Genomic DNA, 20,258 nt, shown 5'->3' with positions numbered 1-20,258 from the left:
CTTTTCTTTTTCTGTTTGTTTATCTGGATGCCTGAAGCACAAGATTATAACATGACATGAATTTGAAAAAAAAAAACTAAAAATAAAATTCCTAATGTTCTACATGTCTGTTGTTTTCTGCAGGTGCCGTTTGTAGGATATATTTTTTCTGCTTCTCTTTTGCAGAAGGAAGGGTAGAGTTAGGATTTTCTCTATAATTAAAACCAATAAATATAAAAAAATTCTTGATAGTAAAATTAGGATTTGTCACTTTTTTTTGTCTTCTATACTCCCAGCACTAGTTGCTGTTTGTCTTTTAACAAATAAGACAGGAAAAAATGCATTTATTTCCTCATTTTGAAAAAACTCACATAGCCTTAGGCTGGATTTATGATGAAATGATTAAAACTTCTACGTACATTTTGCGTTTTCCCTCAGAAAGTCCATAGGACCCCTTTACAGCCATTAGTATGAGTGTTAGGATGAGTTTTTATGATTATTATGTCACTTTTTTATGCACAGTAAAGTTGAGAGGCAAGTGGGAGAAATGGCGAGTTGATTCTTGCTCTGCTTTTATTAAGCTGCAGCTGCTGCTGATGAAGTCTAACATGTCGTAACGCAATACAGACCTGCAGGTGCTTGAATAAATACTAAACAACACATCAGTGATGATTATCATCCCATTATTTTGATGCAGGAGAATGGCTTCATTATTCTGACCTACAGAAGTTTACATAGAGCGCCCCCTGTTGGTTCTAAAGTTAACTGAAATCAAATAGTGCTATTTCATGTTTTAAAATTGTGTTTTTAGTAGGTTACTTTGCATCTTTTTAAAAAGGTGTTCTGTAGACTAATCATTCCAAATTAGATCTGTTCATCAAAAGGTGCAGGAGACATTTTAACTGCATGAGGAGCAGAAGGTTTTAACATTTAGGCGGACAAAAGGGTTTTTAATAAACCAAATATCTTTAAAGAAAAGTTAATTTTTGTTTTGTTACAATTACTAATTTGTATACAGTTTAGCGTGTAATGACATTAGTATTCAAATATCATAACTGTACATTGCCTGAATTTGATAACCCTGTAAACCAAACAAATACTTACAAGACCTGAGGAATTAGTGTTTTACTAAGAAAAAAGGATTCCTTTCTGTTTTATGTATTTTTTTTTATCAAATAAGTGTCTATTAGCTGCACATATGTAAAGCAAATCTAAAAATCAAATGCTATTCACTTATAGTACAGATTTAAATGACGTTACTGTGTTTACAGTAGCATCATGTAACCTACAACTACCGACATTTAGAATTACCGTAAAAAAATAAATAAAGTAACGGCCACTTCAAGTGGGAAATAAATCATATGAAGATGTTAATTCTCATTAATGAATCCACTGTACTTCTCAGCTTCTGTATCTTCTTATTAGATTAATTACCAGAGTAAAACAAGCTGTTATCTTGGTTGTGGCCAGAAACAACAGGAGGATCCATTGGTCTATAGCACTCATTCTGTAAAACAAATGAGATGTTAAAAACAAACAAAACTTTTTAAGGTCAAATATTAATAGCACAACATATGACTGATTTATTAATTGGAGCATATTCTGTGTTTTGTAAAAAAAAAAGAAAAAAAAGTTTTAATAATCCATGATTTGGCCCAATATGCCCTCCTTTATATTTCAATCTCACGTTACCAGATAGAGGCTTTGTCCTTTCGTGATGCATTACATTTGCCCTGAAACGATCCCGCTGCTCTTTTCCAACAGTAGGTCATACATCACTGTGATTAACCGGATGTCTTTTGAGGGCCATAAATGGCACGCTATGGTCGGGTCAACCTATTAGAAGCATAGGATGGATGTTTTATTAATGTGCTTTGGTCCAAATGTATTATTACACCTCAGATCCCTTCAAAAATCAGCAAAACATTAAAGAAAATAAGGGTCCTGTATTTAATTTCTGCAACAATAGGTACTGGCTACCTTTAGATTGAACATATTTCTTAAACCCAGTAAAAAAAAAAAAATCAGAGAGCACTTATGCTGCAAGTTGCTATTTAAGGTAGGAAGTGGTTGCAGTTACCGTGTTCCTTAGAAACCATTTGTAATATTGTCACTTTCTGGCTGGATTACTGCTAAGCTGCGGCTCATTTACTGTCTGAAAGCTGTACAAAACAAGATTTCCTTTTGCATACAGTCCGTGTACAAAAGGACAATAAAAGTTGCCTAAGTCTAAGGATTATTAAAACCTGTAATATTAAAATAAACCTCCTGGGAAAAATACCGGTATTCATATCTGCATTTTGCTTTATGCAATACATGATAGGAGGAACATAAACATGTAGAAGGTGCACTGCTCAGATTAAACCAAAATGTCATTTTGTCGTGTATAGAAAATACAAAGTGTTATAATAAACATGCAGAATATAACTGTAGGTTTGCATTGTTTTCCATACACAGGAGAGCTGTTCAGTTCATTGAAGGATACATCTAATTAAGACCATGTTGGAAGACCCTCCTCTACAAGGACAAGGTCCAGTTAACCAGAGTATAGAGGAGCTGAGCAGCTCCTTTAGTGAAAGACTTTTACTCCTCGTTTGTAAAAAGGAGCGCCACTGCAGGTCATTCATTCCTGCTGCCATCAGACTCTACAATGTGACTCTATAATGTCAATAACTTGGGGAAAATCTAATATGCAATCACTATTTAATACCCTGTGCTTTTATATTTTATACCTAGTGCATTGGCTATATACCCATGTAAATACCCTGTGCAATAACCCTTTATAATAATCCTGTTAAATAATAGACTTCAGCTGTATGTGTACATATATGTGTGGACACACTGTATATACAGTATATACTCCAATGCACCTTTTCCTCCTTTTGGCACCTTCTTCCTCTTTTTAACTATTAAGCCAATGTAACGAGTAAATTTCTCCACTGTGAGATCAATAAAGTCAATCAATCAATAACAATGCACCACAATACGCTCCACTGAATCTTAACTTCATTTTTTTTTGCTTATAGCTCCACTATTTGTATAGCTTTAACTTCACACCTAAGTACTTTAGTCCATTTACCCTGTAAGGTTAAATCTAACATTTAGTTTGGTCTCTAAATTCATAAAACCTTGAAGCACAACTTCACAGAAACAAAACACACACTACAGTAGTAGTAGTAGCAAGTTTAATTCACAAAATTAGAGTTCACATCACAATACACACTGACTGTACACACATCTCTTACAGCAACACAGGCATTAAACGTCTGCAGACAATAGATGAGTCTGCAGCAGTAGCTTGAATTAAATAAGCAATAAATAAAATAGATTTTGACAAAAGAATAATAAGACCGGTGTGGTGGTGGTATGTATTTTAACTGGCGCATATTTATAATGCTTACACATTCATCAACGCTGCACGTCTGTGTTTAAAACGCATCACCAGTTTTTCAACAGGCTAGAGTGATGCATTTCAGACATATTTGAAGAAGTTCTTTGTGATACCTGAGAGCCGTCCAGGGTGGTACAGATGAAACCTGATCAGTTACTGACTTTTTATAAATGTTAAGATGGAAAAGGCTGTAAGAGACACATGCAACTAGCCTCCAAGTTTTCAATAAAAACAATAAAACCGTGTCATTTCTGCCTCACTCTAATCTAATGACAAAGGTAAACCCAAACTCTGGCTAATGGGTGGAAAACAGAGCAAAATATTCCCTGAATAAAGACACGCAAACTTCTCCTTCAAATGTACACAAAGTCTAATCATTAACAATCTGGAATATTTTTAGAAAAACAGAGAAATAATAATTCAAAAATGTTTAAAAATGAGCACACATTCGTGTTCATTTGATCATCTGCTGCCAACCCAGACATTCAGTACCTTAATCAGGAACAGGCTACACAGGCTGAGCTACACTACATCAGATAAGCCAACTGAAAGAAAACAAAGATAAAAATGCCAAAGCACAAAAATTAAAAAATCTGTTTTTTTTTATCTTTGGATATACGGATTACATTCCCCAAAGTTAAAATGATCTCTTTTGACGTCATTTGTTCATAAATGCCGGAAAGCTACAGTAGCTTGTGCTCTACCTTGTTTATCTTCACTTTACTTGCCCCACGTTTGGCTGAATTAGGGTTAAAACTCACTGGGAATCAACCGCGTCCAAACATTTTGAGTTAAACTCATCAAGGTCCATTCAATAAACACCATTAAAAAATAAGGTGAACTTAAGATTCCTCAACTGTTGGAAACAACTATGGTACTTAAACACAATACGGGCTGGGACACATGACAGCAAACACACCCTTCTCCATATTTACTTTCATTCCTGACAAAAATGAAACATGGAAGCAGAATTTAACTCCTTCCTTACTATGTGGCAAAATAAACGTGGTTCCTCATCAAACCTTCTCTGTCACAATTCCAGTTTTTAACTTTTTAAATGTTCCCAATTCAGATTTGAAATTTAGTGATTAAGCCATTTTTTCTGGGCTATTTTATTATGTGTAAACATAACCTCCTTACTAGAAAGGATATTTTCACGTTTACCATTTTGAGGAGTGCCTCAAAGCAATAAAGTATGCAATTTTCAATGAAATCAGAATTTATGGATTTCTACTTAATAGTGAACATGAAAGAAATATATATATATTTCTTACCATAGATATTTTACCTCCACTTCTAAATAAACGGTCTAGTTAGAGGACGTATTTTTCTAAGTTTATTTTATTTACGTTTTTTTTTTGTTTTACATATTTCATATTGGTGGCTGTAAAAAGGTGGCCATTGTATCTGTTTTGGTTGAATAATTCAAAATGTCATTTAAATAAACAAAAACAAAAAAAGCAGCACAACAATGAATAAAGCAATTGCACACATCCTAAATATTTATGAAAACTGACCTTTTTACTTATTGTTCTTATGTGTTTTCATTGATTCTTTTGCTAAGGAAAGCCTCAAACTTCTGGACTTATACATTGCTATAAATGTTTAGCTTAAACTGTAAGGCAGACCTTTTCGTTTTCGTCGGTGCCTGGATAAACTCCAACCTTCAGAGCATTTGCTGACAGGAATCATTCCTGCTTGGGTAACCTCCAGTTATTAAGACTCAGTAGTTTTAAGCAATAGAATTTCTTCTCACTACAGTTAAAATGAAAATAGACCTTTCAGCAGGTATGAGTGGCCTGGATCTGTAAGACCTGACATTTCAACCACCGTAATAATCCCCTAGCTGGCTTTTTGTTCCAAGAAAGGTGAAAGTTTCATGTAAAAATATATATTTATGTTAATGTTTAAATTTGTTTCAGCTGGTGAGGCAACCGTGTTGCTGTAAATGAGCCTTCCTGTTTGCCCTAAGAATGCGCACTCTCCTTTTCTCTTTTACTGTCACGTTATCATTAGGAAATAATACCTATACTAGAAGGCTTGCAGAAAAATTGTTACATTTTCTGCAAATATTTTAAACTTAAACTGGAGATAAATGATGGGTGATTATTATCTAAATGGAGAATTTAAAACATAGCTGTAGTTAAATACTTTGAGCCATATTGAAAAAAATCCCATCTGGTATCCATCAAGGTATGTTTATGTTACTGGGTTCATGCACCAGACCAGGCAAACAAATAAACATTACAACAGTTCTGTAGTGTTGGAGAATAAAATCAGACAGATGGAACGAAAGGAATGGCGGCAGGAAAAGTTTCAAGTAAAAACTGCAAAACAACACGATGGAAACACTGCAACAGGCGCTGCCTCACTCTGGAGCTCCATTTACTGTCCCTGCCATCCTCTCGTCGTCCCCCTGCTTCTGATGCTGTAGTCTGGCATAAGTCACAGCATCTCCCCTGGGATGGAAGGAAAGGAGGAGGCGGGAGGCGAAGGAGGGTGTGGTAATAAAAGCAGGTTTAAAGTAAGTGGGGGAAAAGGGGCAAGCATGAGAGGAAGTTAGAAATTAGTGCAAAACTCACTCCATTAAAAACTGTTTACATTTAAAAAGGAATGCTGATTAGGATAGGCAGGCAAACATTTAAGTTCACGGATTAAAATGTTGTGAGCTGCTTTTAATGCAAATACCTGTTATAAAGTGATGTAATAGGAAATAAAAAACAGCACATGTTTAATTACAAACTCTGTCACGTGTTGCATGCATGTTGCATTATAACCAGAGGCTGTCTCACTTTTTGCCTAAGGATGCGAGGCCATAAAGCACGCCGGTAGCGAAGGCGATGGCGTTTCCAAACAAGGTCGTAAAAGAGAAGCTCAGGAACACGGGAAACAGGGCCATCCTGAACCAAGAACAAAAAAAAAAAAAAAGAAACAGGAGAAAGTTAGCCGCTGAGCAAACTTAGCATATAAATGAATTACTGCAAACCAGGGATTCCCCCAAATAACTTCTATTTCTGTTCCCCTGATATCAGGCATTCTGACAATAGATGGTTGTTCTTACCCACAGTAAAAGAGGGCTTTCTGCCAGGGTTTGAGTTTGTCTGCGCGGGCTGCGATCGCGTTTGCAAACTCTATGAATTGGCAGCAGAATGGGACCTCACAAAGGAACAGCACGAAGGCATTCAACCTTAAGACAGAAGGACGGGGCCACAAACACAGCGGAGGAGGGAATTATTCAGCCGATGCAAATCTTAGACACAGAAACATTATTCACCCCTACAGATGTTAGAAAGTAATAATATATAATAATATCTGAAAGTCAATGAGTAATAATCAATGTATACTTGTTAAAGGTTTAGTGGAGGATGTTCTTTTTATGGGTGGATCATCAAAATAAGTGGTCCTCCTAATTGTCATATTCTTTTTATTCATTAACATTCTGGTAATATGTTTACGTAAGGCTGTAACACATGCTGCATGGAGAGTCTGGCAGAGTGGAAAAATTTCAAGTCTTCTTTTGGAAAGTAAGTTTGTATGAGCGGTGCAAACAGCTAATTTTACATACGGATGGACGAGGTGTACTCTCTTGTGCGTTTAATAGGTGTTCCCTCTCAGGATATATTAAAAGTATAGTGGAGGAAAATCCTCCACTATACTTTTAATGTTACCAAGTTCGGACTGTTCGTGGTATAATTACCAACCTTCTGGCAAAAACGCATCAGCTAAAATGAAAGTGAGTCAATGTAAAGTCCTAATGTATAGAAATATAAACTTGTATGTGTGTGTCGGCTTTCTTTCTGACTTTAGCCAGAAACAATTTCTTATTTTATGTATTACATAGAAGTACCTTAAGAATACATATTAGATTTTGTCACATTAGAGTCACAAACATCTGTGTATTTTGGGGGGTTTCATCAAATAGACATAAAGGAGTCAATATTTGGGAAGGCTTTTTATAAAAGGACCAAATATTTTATTAGACCCACCTTTATTGGTGCATATATTATAGGTTTGTCTCTAACAGGCTTTCAGATATTGAACCTGTAATGTTTTTGTCCATTCTTCTGAGCCACATAACTTGATTTTCTGTGATTCTTTTTAGTGATTTAGATACAAGAGGCCCAACTGCTTTTTCCTATTTTTGTTGTGTATCTGCAGCAGTACATTTGATTTAAATAATTTGCTTTACCCTCTTAGCATGTTATTAAATGTTGCCACAGCCTGTATATCACCCATTATTTAAGTCAGGCAGCAGGGGAGACACCTAAACATTGAGCCCTTAGGGCAATGTACAGAACAAGTAAATGTTTGGAAAAAGTTCTTTTAAAAATATTTTTTAGTTTCAGCAAATGCAAACAGGAAAGAAAAACAAAACCAAAAAACCTTAAATCTAAAGGTGTAGATTAATGTGTAATAATTAAGGGACTTACACCATCCATACTCCAGCAGCGATGTTTAAAGGGTTTACAGTGACGCAGTTCCACACTCCTGATACAGCACAGGCTAAATGAGGGAAAAGACAAAGCGGCAACACTATTACTGTGATAAAACACATTGTAAGTCATGGGATCAGACATAAAACATTACAACTCTTTACTGGAAACTTTTCAGAGAAGTGAATCTATAAGAGAAATATCTGGCTATAAAGGGATCAATGTCAGTTCCTTCTGTGAAAAACATTAACTTGAGAAGTACAAGAAGCTATTCCTGAAATAAATCTGTATATTTACACTCCAAATGACAAAGCTGGAACACATTAGCATACGTCGACACTGTTTTAACCTTTAGATGTTAAAGATTTGACTTGGAGTTTAAATAAGAGATAAAAAAAATGATTCAAAGAGCACCAAGTCAAGAAAACGTTTTCTTTATGATTAAGATGAGTCACTTAATACAGAATTAAGAACATGTTTCTTTCATAAAAAATAAAAAAACTATAAAACCGTCATTTCAGACTCCCTGAAATGTATGCATCCTATAATATGAGCCGAACTGCAGCAGTCGTGTTTAAATATATCTCTTAGCAGATCACCAGCATCGTGTTCATATGTTCTACAAAAGCTGTGAAATACTCACAGTGACATTATAAGGGTGGGAATTAGAGAGGGAGGGTGAAAATTGGCTTTATCTCACAATGCAGAGGAATGTGAGATAAAGCAAACAACTGAAGAAATACACAATCTGATCATCTAAAAAAACACATTAAAACGCTGTACTAAAAAATATAATTCCCATACATGCCGCATGCTTGCATCAGTGATTGTTTAATAAGCAAAACAATGAAGTGGGTATTACCAACTGGCATTAAATAATCCAAATGTTTATAACTGGATATAACTATATTGCATTTTAGAATAGACAATTGTATGTTACTGATTCAGAATCTGACTGGGTTGCATTTTTCACACAAAATGTTGATTTGAAGTCAATCTGGGATCAAATCATAATGTCAAAATAAATTGGAGCCTTTTGCCCTGTAAAATACCTTGAGTTAACATTTGTTGACAACTGGAACAATATATATAAAAACTGAATGCAAGCAAAGATCACTAGGGCTAAAACAATCAGATTAATCATGAGTTATTGATTAACAAATCAATTAAATAATCCTCAACTAATTAAGTAACCGACTAAACATAAACTGGAGTATAGAGACTCTAAAACGTGTCTTTAGGTGACAGAGCGACCCATTTAGAGCTGTAATTATACCAAAATTGTAAAAAAAAAAATACATGAACATTTTGCATTTAAGATAAAAAAAAAATATTTTCCGTCTGTCAATATGCTCTATCCAGAACAATTGGAAAAGTTTTAGTTTCAACTGATTTAATTTAGCAAAAAGTCTTATTTAAAGGATCTTTGGCTACCCGATTATTAGTCCATTAATTGAAAAAAAATAATCTACAGATCAATTGATTTGCAAAATAAACATTTGTTGCATCCCTACCTGACAGCGTGTGCAAAAGACATTTATATCATAATATATAATTGTAAACTGAACCATTGTAGTTTGAAAAATGACTTTGAAGATCTAAAATTAAGAGGAAGAGAACTTGCCTTGCAAAGTTATTCAGTGGTAAATCTCACAGTATCACAAACACTGGAAAAGCAGGCAGGCTACCCTGCTCCCTTACAGCTTCTTAATAATACATAGGCATTGAATATGCAGTGGTTAATGTGATCCTGGGACTCTGGTGTCACAGAGGAGGATGGAGAGGGTGGAGGGCTGGAAAACTGCATAGGCAGCACTTAGAAATCTACGGAAGAGGATTAGGGCCACTGAAAAAACAAAAAAAGTTAACTGATTTTAAAATTTTATTTCAGTATAATGTGAGGAAAAAAAAGTCAGAATTCTGACTTTACTCTCAGAATTCTGACTTAACTCTCAGAATTGTGGATCTTAATGTAGATGGGCACCATGAAGGAAGAGTTGTGTGAGCACTCAGCTTCACTGACAAAGATGTGAGTTGTTTGAGAGGGCCAGTAACACATTGGTGGAAAGTAATGCAATTAGGCAACTTTTTACGTGCCCGATGGGTCCCCGGTGCTGCTATTTCATTAATGGAAGAGCAGAAGGTGATTAAAAGAAGACAGCTAGTCTCTAAAACAGACATGGCTATGGCTAAAAGCTAACATGTTGGTTGAATTCAGTCAAAATTCTGACAACTAAAGTCAGAAAATTCTGACAGAAGCTAAAGCTAAATTCTGACAGAAAAAAGTCAGAATTCTGAGATTAAAGTTGGAATTCTGAGATTAGAGTAGGAATTCTGAGAAAAAATGTCAGTATTCTGAGATTAAAGTCAGTATTCTGAAAAAAAGAAAGTCAGAATTCTGAGATTAAAGTCAGAATGTTGAGCAAAAATGTCAGTATTCTGAGATTAAAGTTGGAATTCTGAGATTAGAGTAGGAATTCTGAGAAAAAATGTCAGTATTCTGAGATTAAAGTCAGTATTCTGAAAAAAAGTCAGAATTCTGAGATTAAAGTCAGAATTCTGAGAGTATTCTGTAATTAAAGTCAGTATTCTGAGATTAAAGTCAGAATTCTGAGAAAAAAGTCAGTATTCTAAGAAAAAAAGTCAGTATTCTGAGATTAAAGTCAAAATTCTGACTTTTATCCCATATTAAACTGAAATAATATTTAAAAATCAGTTAACTTTTTTTTATTTTTTCATTGGCCCTATTCCTCTTCCGCAGAAATCTATCTCCAAGATGGACAGGGTTTTTTTCTTTAAGGGGTTATTCACCAAATTAGATTTAGTGTCACTTTGATTCAGGAGTAGCTGGGTGAACTGCAAAGCAAACAAACAGGCGGCGCCCTGCTGCAGCAGGGGGACAATGGACAACTGATGAGCTGAAGAGAATCACTATTAATACTTTATATACATCATATTCAATAAAATAATTTCCCCCCAAATATAACCCCAAGTAAAAACCTCCAGCGGATAAATTGGATCAACAACGAATACGAAAATAAATCAACCAGAAACAAACAAACAAAAAAAGAGCCTGTAATCGAGCAGAACACCAGCTATAATGAGAAAGGTTAAAGTTAAAGAGAACACACGGACTCTGACAGCTACTTACATATTCCTCCTAAAACCCCGGCGATTTTGCAGAGCCATCTGTACCACCAGGTCATGCCATCTTCATCCGGAGCGGCTTTGCTGGGCGCTGCTGCCTCTTCGGAGCTCATCGTAGCGGGTTTTCTGCTCCCTCAGTCAGAGATCAGCTACTTTAACTTAGCGACAAAAAGGCTGGTAATTACCTTAATATCCCATCTACTGAAAAAACAAACCAAATTCCAGATTTTTATGCTATTTTTAAAAATATTAATATTGTTTCCCTCGTCTGTCGATAATCAGCTGCTTTTTGCCCACGGTCCTCTCTCCCCGTCACCCGGACCTAGCTAACCCCGGCTAGCTAACCCCGGCTAACTATGGAGTAGCATGGCCACCAGCTGCCGCTAGGAGAAGATGCCACCACTGCATGTATCCTTCCACTTAAATTTCCAATAAACTAAATATCAAAACTTTATTACAACGGATAGAAAATCTATTAGATTGGGTTAAGATAAATAAAAGCAGCTCTGCTTTGTTGCTCGCGCTGGGAGCTCTGCTACGTCAGCACAGCGGTACTTTTGGGAGGAGTCTAAAATGCGTCAGTCTTTGTTTACAGATGTCTCCACATCTGTATGTAGCTTTAAATGGGTTTCCTACTATTATGCTCGCTGCAATAGAAATACATTCTAAACATAAATTCATAATAATTGTATTACTCGTATTTTTGTCAAATGTAAATATTTAATCATTCTAATTACCGCGTAACACTCATATAATACTGGACTTCATTGGAAACGTGTCAAATTAGTAAACATTTCCATGATCAAGACACAGAAACGAACCATTTGAGTTCAAATACACCTTTGGAACTAGCTGGGCTTTATATAAATACTGCATACAACATTTCTATGTTTTACTTGGAAGGAGCTGTCTTTTATCAAGAACTGGGGAGATGCTGACCTCAAACGAACAGAGGCGTAGCTAGAACATTTCTATGAGGGTGGGCAGGCAAAAACCGATCTACACAGAGGGGTGGCCAAAAGTGGATCGGTGCCAGAACCTCAGGGTCAATCTACACCTTTCCAACAGGAAAATTAATGAGCAGAACATCCATATTTTCTAAATAAAGACAAAATATCCTTTCCTACAGCCTTAGCTAAAAAAATATACGCATATATTTAAACATCTTCCTAGATAAAGGTATAGTGGATACTATTCTTTCAGATTTGAGTTCTGGGGCTCACATATTTTCCTTTCTCATTAGTTACATTTATCAATAATCATTCTGCAAAAATAATATAATGACAAGTAGTAATATCTACATAATAGTTATCATAGTTATCTATGATTTCAATGAATACTCCTATATGATTTGCAGAGACAAATCATTTTCTCGTTACCCCATATAACACAACATCTAGTTCTCTTCTGACATCTTTAATGACAGAATATTGATGTCCAAAATTAACCAGTGTTTTTGTTGTCAAGTAAATGTTAATGTATGAAAAATAAAATGTTTTGAATATTCCTCTTCAGACTGGCCCCCCATCTAGTAGCTCCGCCCCTGCAAACAAACTGCTTTAATCAACACTTCAGATTGATTTGAGCTACTATTGTAAAAAAATAGACGGGAGACATCAGAGTTAACTGTCTCCATGCTATGCAGCATTTCTGGATTGTGAGTTCAGTGCGGTTTGAAAACCTCACCTTTCAAGACTAATTTCCAGGTTAACGTAGGTAATCCTAAATATACTTTCAGTTTCTAAAAGTCACAAAATCTTAAAGTTACAACACAAAATTTGACATGCCATTTGACGCTGAGGTCAAAAATTGCATCATGCATCATCAGTCACATCCCGATTCACATCTTATGCCTTTATAAGACACTAAACCACCAGTTTGATATCTTAAAAGCGAAGTGAACATTTACTACATAGGCAATGCAAGCTTATATTATTTCTAAGAAATGTATGTATATGAAGACAGACCAGCACTGTTATAGAGTATAATAATCATTGTTATTGAGTAGCTAAATGACTGGTAAAATCTATGTCCTGCAGCTATAACCAACTGTTTTTATTACTCTTAACAGTAATACTGGATTTGTATTTCGGGTAACTGCAGAACTGGCCATGCTCCCCAGAAATATGTCATGTTGGAGTGTTAATATTTAAAACTTTGAAAATCTGAAATATGGCAACAAAAAGAGGTTAGTGATCTTTAAGTACAACACATAATTATAAACCACAAATAGCTAAACTAGTATAAAAATATGTTGATAAACACACTTGACTTATAATTAGATGCCAAATAATACATTCATGGCTTCAACATTACGCTATTATATAAATAGTTCAACTTTAATTGTACCGCATGCTGATAAGATGAAGGTATTCTCAGAACCAGATTTATTTTTAAGTATTTTGAAAGGAAAAATCCTATTCGTCGTATGAAAAGAATCAGGTTCTCTATTTTTTTTTATGTTACCTGTAAGTCAGATTAGCTGCCACTGGAGAAGTGTCCTTGTTTGTTTTGTAAATGGAGATACATTACAAGCAGATATGTCGGCAGTTTTCATGGATATTACATTACAATTCTCCCAAACACAACAGAAAATATCCCCAAATTGTCAAATAAAGATTTTTTTCTTTTTAAGTGAACATGTCTGAATGATTATTATAAATATAACAAGATATATGTTTCATTCTAAGGTTTTGCCAGTCAGTTTCTGGATAATCATGACCAATCCAATCACAAAAGCATCAGTGATGCCTCAGGTTTAAAAATGTTTTTACAAATCAGAAATGTACTTATCTCTGTGACATCAGCTCTACAATTTCAATGATTCATTTTACAATAAACACTGACTACATTTCTGTACATAAGGTGCTGGCTGACAATTATTACTCTGCAGTAACCCATCTTCTGCATATGATCTCAAACCCAGCATTTTGATTCCAAAAAAAGAGAGAGGTTAAATATTACTTCTCTTTATTTTAAAACCATTTATTATTAAATATTTGACAAACCTTGAATCACTCCTTCACACATCTATACAGAATATACACACAGCCCTCCTAAATCACTGTTATGTTAACATGGGATTCTTAGCAGCAATGTAACACAAATATTGTTGTTCTCTTGATGATTTTAAAATGTGTAAAGAGAACAGGAAAATAAGGAGTAAAATACTTCTCTGAAGACCAAGCAATCCAGTAAAGAGTTGGCTAGAAAGAGGTAATTTGGATGCACAGTATATGACTACAGAGTAGTGATCTGATTCCTTTATACCTCTTAGAGGTAAAGAATAGCTTTAAATAACCAACAATGCTTTCATTTTTCATGGCAATAAGCTCGGGTTCAACCTGGGAAGTTTTACAATGCAATAGAAGAGATTTGAGCTGCTTACTCTGGCAAGATTAAAGTATTTATTCCTATCTTACTCTGCCCATTTAATACATGCGAGGTAAACACCACTGGCTTTCATGATTGTGCTGGTAACAGAGCTCATATTTCAATGTGGCATTAAACTTTTCTCATCCTTTAGTGAGAAAGCTGATTTTAAGTGTTGGTACTGGGCGTCACTCTGACAACAGATTGGACTGCAGGGGCCTTAAAGTTCTCCGGCTGGTCCTCCTCTCCTCCTCCATTAGAGCTGGTTTCCTCTTCCCCGTCGGGGCACGGCATAGCATATCGTCGAGGGTCTGCTGAGTCACCTGAGAGGCCCTTTGGAGCTGAGCTACTATCTGCTCCACTTTCATCTCGAGTGGTCTACCTTCACTCCTCAGACGGAGTAAATCCACCTAAAAACATCAGCAGAGTGTGACCAAAAAATATTCCTTCTCTTTAAAACCTCACGCATTTTGTGACCTTACAACCTAAAACCTTTTATGAATGTCATGTGACAATTGTGGCCTACATGGAAGATAAATAAGAACACCATGAGACATTCATTTTAGAGGTTACTGCAGGTCAATTAGGGCAAAGATTCTCAAACCTTTCAGCTTCTGACTTACAAACTTAACCAGAGTCAACCCATGAACCAAACTATTGGTTGAAAAAAAAAAAAAAATACTGCACATACATTTCTAAAAAGTCAATTAATCAAGGGTTTAATAACATTACAAACGACAGGAGCAACAAAGGTAGCTGGTTTTGTCAATTTTTAACTTATGCTCTTAGATTTTTAAGCACGTGAAGTAACAGAAATATTTGTTATTTAGTGTAATTTCTGTAGTGGATATAAATATCCTATACTGGTTGATCAAAGACTCTAACTTTGGGAGTTAATGATCTATTGGACCGAGCAAAAATGTGGAACAAGGTGAGCTCTTTGGGACCAAAATTGATACTTTTTGATTTGCATGATGAAGTGTTTAGTTGGTCAGAGCTGATGGAAGAAAATGATGCAGCTTAATGTAATACTGGGATTTGTTTGTAGGCCAGATTACAGCAAACTGGAAGAAAATCTGTTAGATTCTAGAGAAAAACCTAGAGACTCAGGTGGAGCATCACTGCCTGGAATGATTAAAGTTGAACCATATTAATGTATTAGAACGGTTCAAACAAAATCAACCATGACATAGACGCAGATATGTAGCATTACTCTGAAATTGGTGTTCCCAGAGGCTCACCATCAATAATGGCAGAAGCCTTAGTTTCTAGATGTGCAAATCATATAATCCAAAAAGTTTTGGAAAGATGGTTCAACAGAATATTGACTAAGTTGGGGCTTAAAGAGATGCACACAACTGATTTTTGATACAAGTGATAAAAACCTTTAAAATCCATTAATCATTTTCAAATATTCACAATTTTTGGTTATTCTATCTAATAACATTTAAACAGCATTTACTTAAGATTGTGGTTGTATTTAAAAAAAAATGTGAGAGACACTGTTGATCTTTTTAAATTAGTGAACACTATAATGAGTATTTATACGCTCTTCTCTTGTTTAATCAGCATTTGTTATCACTTACCACTTCCTGGGCAAACTCTGTCTTCTTCACAAAAAATGGACTTTTGGGTAACATGGCTGCTGACAGGACAGAAAGAGCCTCTGAGATTTCTCCGGACATTGCTAGGATCATAATCTGTAACGTAAGTAATAATTAGATATATAAACTTTAAAAACAAATAAACTAAGGCTAGATTTAACTGAATTCTGTGCATCATATTTACCTTTAAGTTCTGGCACAATATGCTGTCACTGCTCATAATTTGTGAGTACATATACTTTGCCTTTTCTAGATTGTTCTGGAAAAAGAAAAAAAAGAAAAAAAGGGACTTAAAATAAATGAAAACACCACAAACATCTGCAACACAAAGACAATTGCAAAGAAGGTTAAACCCACCCGTTTTAGAGCTAATGCTACAGCGAAGCAGTATGCATGGCGGGGGATGAATTGTCCTTTGGTCTGTTCCTCTTCTATCAAAGACAAGCAGATTCTGTAGGATTCTGCTGTATTCTAAACAAAAAAACGTTGATTATTTTTAATGATTAGGGTAAATAGGAAGCATATAAAAGTGACTCTGTATGATTTCCTTCAATATCTGTGAGAAATATCAACAACAGCACATCACCCTTGGTTCAGTGTTATTACAATAAATTTATTCAATTAATGCTTAAACTAAGTTTCTATTATATATGGTTTTAATTAAATACTCTTCTAGCCTCATTTTACAATTTTTTTTCAATTGTAAAGGTTAAATGATCATTTCTTGTTTAAATTCATAAAATATCAATTTATGTTAAATTTCCTAGGCGATCAATATTTATAAAATCAAATTTTATTCTGTAGCAGCAGTAATAAAGTGGCTTTTTAAACAGAAAGGGTTCCAGACCTGTGTGTTAGCAAATTTTACAACAAACTTTACCAACAAATGTTTTAACACTCCATTAATTTTAAGACATTTAGTGAATCTACACCTCTTGGCTTTGATGTATCTCATCAATATTTCATGTGGTAAATAAGCACAATCTAATCTAAACATTACCAGCTTATAGCAGGTACCGGTCGCCAGTGTCACTGTGTCTTTATTGAATGGGACTCCTTGGCTCCTCATGGTTCTTAAAACTTCCATAGCACCTAGAACAATACATATATATTTATATATACACACACACACACACGTTTTTTAGATTAGATCAAATCATTTTACATGTGGACATCCAAAGTTATTCTGCTTCTTACTTTCATATGAGCCTTTAATAAACAGCATGTTGATGGCGATGTTAAAGGAAGTTGAATCAATGAAAAAGCCTTTCATATTCTGTCCAGAGAGGAAAAAAGAAGCATTATTAGTACCAGTTAGTTCAGACTTGTTGATATAATCTATTATACTTAATCATCGGAGTTCCGGTGGTTGTTTCTTTTACCTTATCTAGTAGTGTTTCAGCAGCCATCCCTTCCATTCCCAGCTCATAGCAAAGCCTCATGAAGAGAGGCCCAAACTTGAAGTCTCCATACAAAAGGTTACGGTTTTCCGAGTGATACCTGTTGACATTTAAGAAATGCGTTACTCACTTTCATAGTAAAGCTAAAGGCTTGTAACCTGACAACAGCCAGATGCATGTCTCAATCCGCCTAGCTCCGCTCACATCACATATGTGAGTGGAGCTAGGCGGAGCGAGACATGCATCTGGCTGTTGTCAGGTTAAAAGGCTTGGGGCAGCTAAGCAGAAGAAGCGCGTACCTATAGACGGCTTCCCTGGCTACTAGCATATCATCTGGAGTTTGGCACAGGTGGAGAAGCAGCTTCAGTTCATCTCGCAGGATCAGCTCATTCCTCTGCATCTTTGCTTTGAACAACTCAATATAATTGCCTGTGGAGTTGTGTTAAAAGTTGAAGCTGATTTGACATCAAAACTGCAGCTCAGTAACAAACCTTTACTTACCTTCTGAACCGTTAACCAGATGAGCCACAGCCAGCTTCCTTTGCTGGAAATCCTGCAGTCTGATGACATCTTCTGACAATAAATGTCTCTTAGCTGTAGATAGAAATGGAAGACAGTAATACATTTTTACAAACACCGGTTAAAACAAAGACAATGGACTAGTCTTTTATTAAAATAATTCATAGAAAAAACAGCAATGTATGCTTGTCTGTCTCCTTAGATTATTTTAAGCAGCAAATGCTACCATAGAATTAGCAAAAATGTGTAAGAGAGGTTGCTCTGACTTAGATGAAGAATTATTTGATATCATAGCTCAATATTTTCAAATAAACAACACAGATACATGGCATTCCTCAAGGTTCAACACTTGGAAACATTTTTTTTTTGTATTATTATGGATTTCTGTGAACTTTCCAAACTGCCTGAACCTTTGCATTTTTCACCTACGGTGTAAAATGTTTTATTGCAATTAGCCACTTCTTTTTTTATTGATAGTAGTGTGAACATAATAGTTTGCAGCAAATTCATTTCCTTTACATGAGTAAACCGCGTTTGTTATATTATTATTCCAGCTTGAAGATGGCTTTTACATGCCCCAGTCTGTGAATTGGCGGACCGTTTCTTCAATTGAATAAGAGAAGACAGTCGCTGTAAGTTTCCATTCAGTTTCACTTACCTCCAATGCAGACCTGAATCCAGTCTGGACGTAAAACTCCTCTAAAAATCCCTTTATTTGGTCTAGAAAGTAACGACCGACAGCATTTAACGGCCAATGTCCCCAGCAGCGCCATGACACTGATCGACCGAACCATAGCTATGGAATGTAAAGGGGTGCTGTGTGGCACAGAACTGGAGTTCTGACAAGCCGGTTCTCATCATAATTAGTAACCACAAACACCAAACAGTAAATTATAGTTTATTTTCATATTTAAAAGCATTCATATATTATTGAAGAGAAATGTAACATTAGCTTAAAAGATTGACAGTTCAGATACGATCGTTGGTATCTTCCAATATGGCGTCACGCTCTGTAAAGCAGGCTCCCTCTTGTGTCTCCTTTTTTACCCCGTAGGTGGTGCAGTTATACCGTTTCTGCTCAGTTCAGTGAAGAGTAGAGCGTTAATAATAATAATAATAATAATAATAATAATAATAATAATAATAATAATAATAATAATAATAATAATAATAATAATAAATAAAAAAAAAAAAATAATAATAATAATAATAATTAGCATTGTACAATAATCCAAAGAAAACAATTACTCTCAAAAACTGCAGTGCTGACTTAATTCATGTGTTTCACAATTCAGACCAATAGATCCTGGTTGAGAAGAGTGATTTAAATATTTATCTTAGATTGTACTGACTGTACAGATGACTGACATTTTATATATTTTTTTAATATTTTAATTAATTCAAAAATGTCTATTATTAATAGGATTACTGTTAGATGTGGGTCTAGTAGTAATAGGTTTTGTAATAACTTACACAAAATGAAAAAAATATAAAACTATTACTACACCTCTTATAAATAAAATATTCTATATCAAGGATGTTGAAGTTAACTAAGAGTCACATTTGCCTTTGGTTTTTCGAAATCAAAATATCCACATCCAGAAGAGCTGTATAGCCCTTTAAAAAGATGACAGATTTTTAAGCAGGTCTAAAAACAATGTGCTCATTTTATGAATCATAAATCCATTTTTTGGGGGGGGGGTTTGAAAAAAGGAGGAAAAAAAATTACCCTTTTACAAAAAGCAACTAAATATTTAGATTTTGAAGTTGGCAGTTTTTTTTTTAAATTGTATTTAGGAAATTGATGGAAAATGAACATGTATTTTGAGTTTTAATGATTAAAGAAAAAAACATTTTAATTCTGTTGTGAAATTTTTATTTGAATATTTCATAATGAAGATATTATCTATTTTAATTACATTTGTACTTAAATGGTTGCTCTGTTCTTAATTGTTGACCATATCCTGTCAGTGTGGATACGTGATTCCTGAGATGCATATACCAGACCCCTGTCTATAAGCAGCGATGTTTTTAACTCTCTCAGAATCAAATCTTAGTTATATGGAATTCTCCATGCTCCACTTCAAACCCTTAAATAGTAACAATTAAAACTACAGACAAAATTTCATGACAGGCAAATGAATGTGTCCTAAAGAATATTTATAATAATAAAAACCTAATCTTTTGGTCACATGTTTATTAATTTAATTTAGTTACTTTTGTATTTTCTTTAATGTAATATAATAAGTTTATACCTCTTCAAGAAAAATAAAGTGTTGGAAGAAACTTCATGATTCAAAAACATCAAAATATACATAGGTGGACAATATAAGTCAAACCAATTTTGAGATTCAAAACCATATATAAAGAAATGTCTCTTAAAATGGACACCTGTAGGTGAACTTCGCAATGA

The 20,258-nt window shown here is 34.8% G+C and overlaps 2 protein-coding genes across 2 annotated transcripts; both read right to left on the bottom strand.

The window, feature by feature from the left end:
* Positions 1 to 5,484: 5,484 nt before the first annotated feature.
* Positions 5,485 to 11,504, bottom strand: cacfd1 (calcium channel flower domain containing 1). Its single transcript, XM_015402129.1, has 5 exons — positions 10,955 to 11,504; positions 7,801 to 7,873; positions 6,432 to 6,557; positions 6,163 to 6,270; positions 5,485 to 5,829 (listed from the first exon to the last, which is right to left on the bottom strand). The coding sequence occupies exons 1-5, from the start codon at positions 11,061 to 11,063 to the stop codon at positions 5,739 to 5,741; spliced, it is 507 nt and encodes a 168-aa protein (XP_015257615.1). The 5' UTR covers positions 11,064 to 11,504; the 3' UTR covers positions 5,485 to 5,738.
* Positions 11,505 to 13,919: 2,415 nt separating this feature from the next.
* ptcd2 (pentatricopeptide repeat domain 2) lies at positions 13,920 to 18,627 on the bottom strand. The gene is made up of 10 exons (XM_015402132.1): positions 18,504 to 18,627; positions 17,828 to 17,920; positions 17,626 to 17,755; positions 17,309 to 17,426; positions 17,124 to 17,202; positions 16,927 to 17,018; positions 16,284 to 16,397; positions 16,111 to 16,185; positions 15,909 to 16,022; positions 13,920 to 14,732 (listed from the first exon to the last, which is right to left on the bottom strand). The coding sequence occupies exons 1-10, from the start codon at positions 18,616 to 18,618 to the stop codon at positions 14,511 to 14,513; spliced, it is 1,152 nt and encodes a 383-aa protein (XP_015257618.1). The 5' UTR covers positions 18,619 to 18,627; the 3' UTR covers positions 13,920 to 14,510.
* Positions 18,628 to 20,258: the final 1,631 nt, after the last annotated feature.

This window comes from Cyprinodon variegatus, unplaced genomic scaffold (genome assembly GCF_000732505.1).
Source record: "Cyprinodon variegatus isolate N-32 unplaced genomic scaffold, C_variegatus-1.0 Scaffold1305, whole genome shotgun sequence".
Lineage (NCBI taxonomy): Eukaryota > Metazoa > Chordata > Actinopteri > Cyprinodontiformes > Cyprinodontidae > Cyprinodon > Cyprinodon variegatus.
Note: the sequence above shows the minus strand (reverse complement) of the source record. Positions and strands in the feature narration are given on the sequence as shown.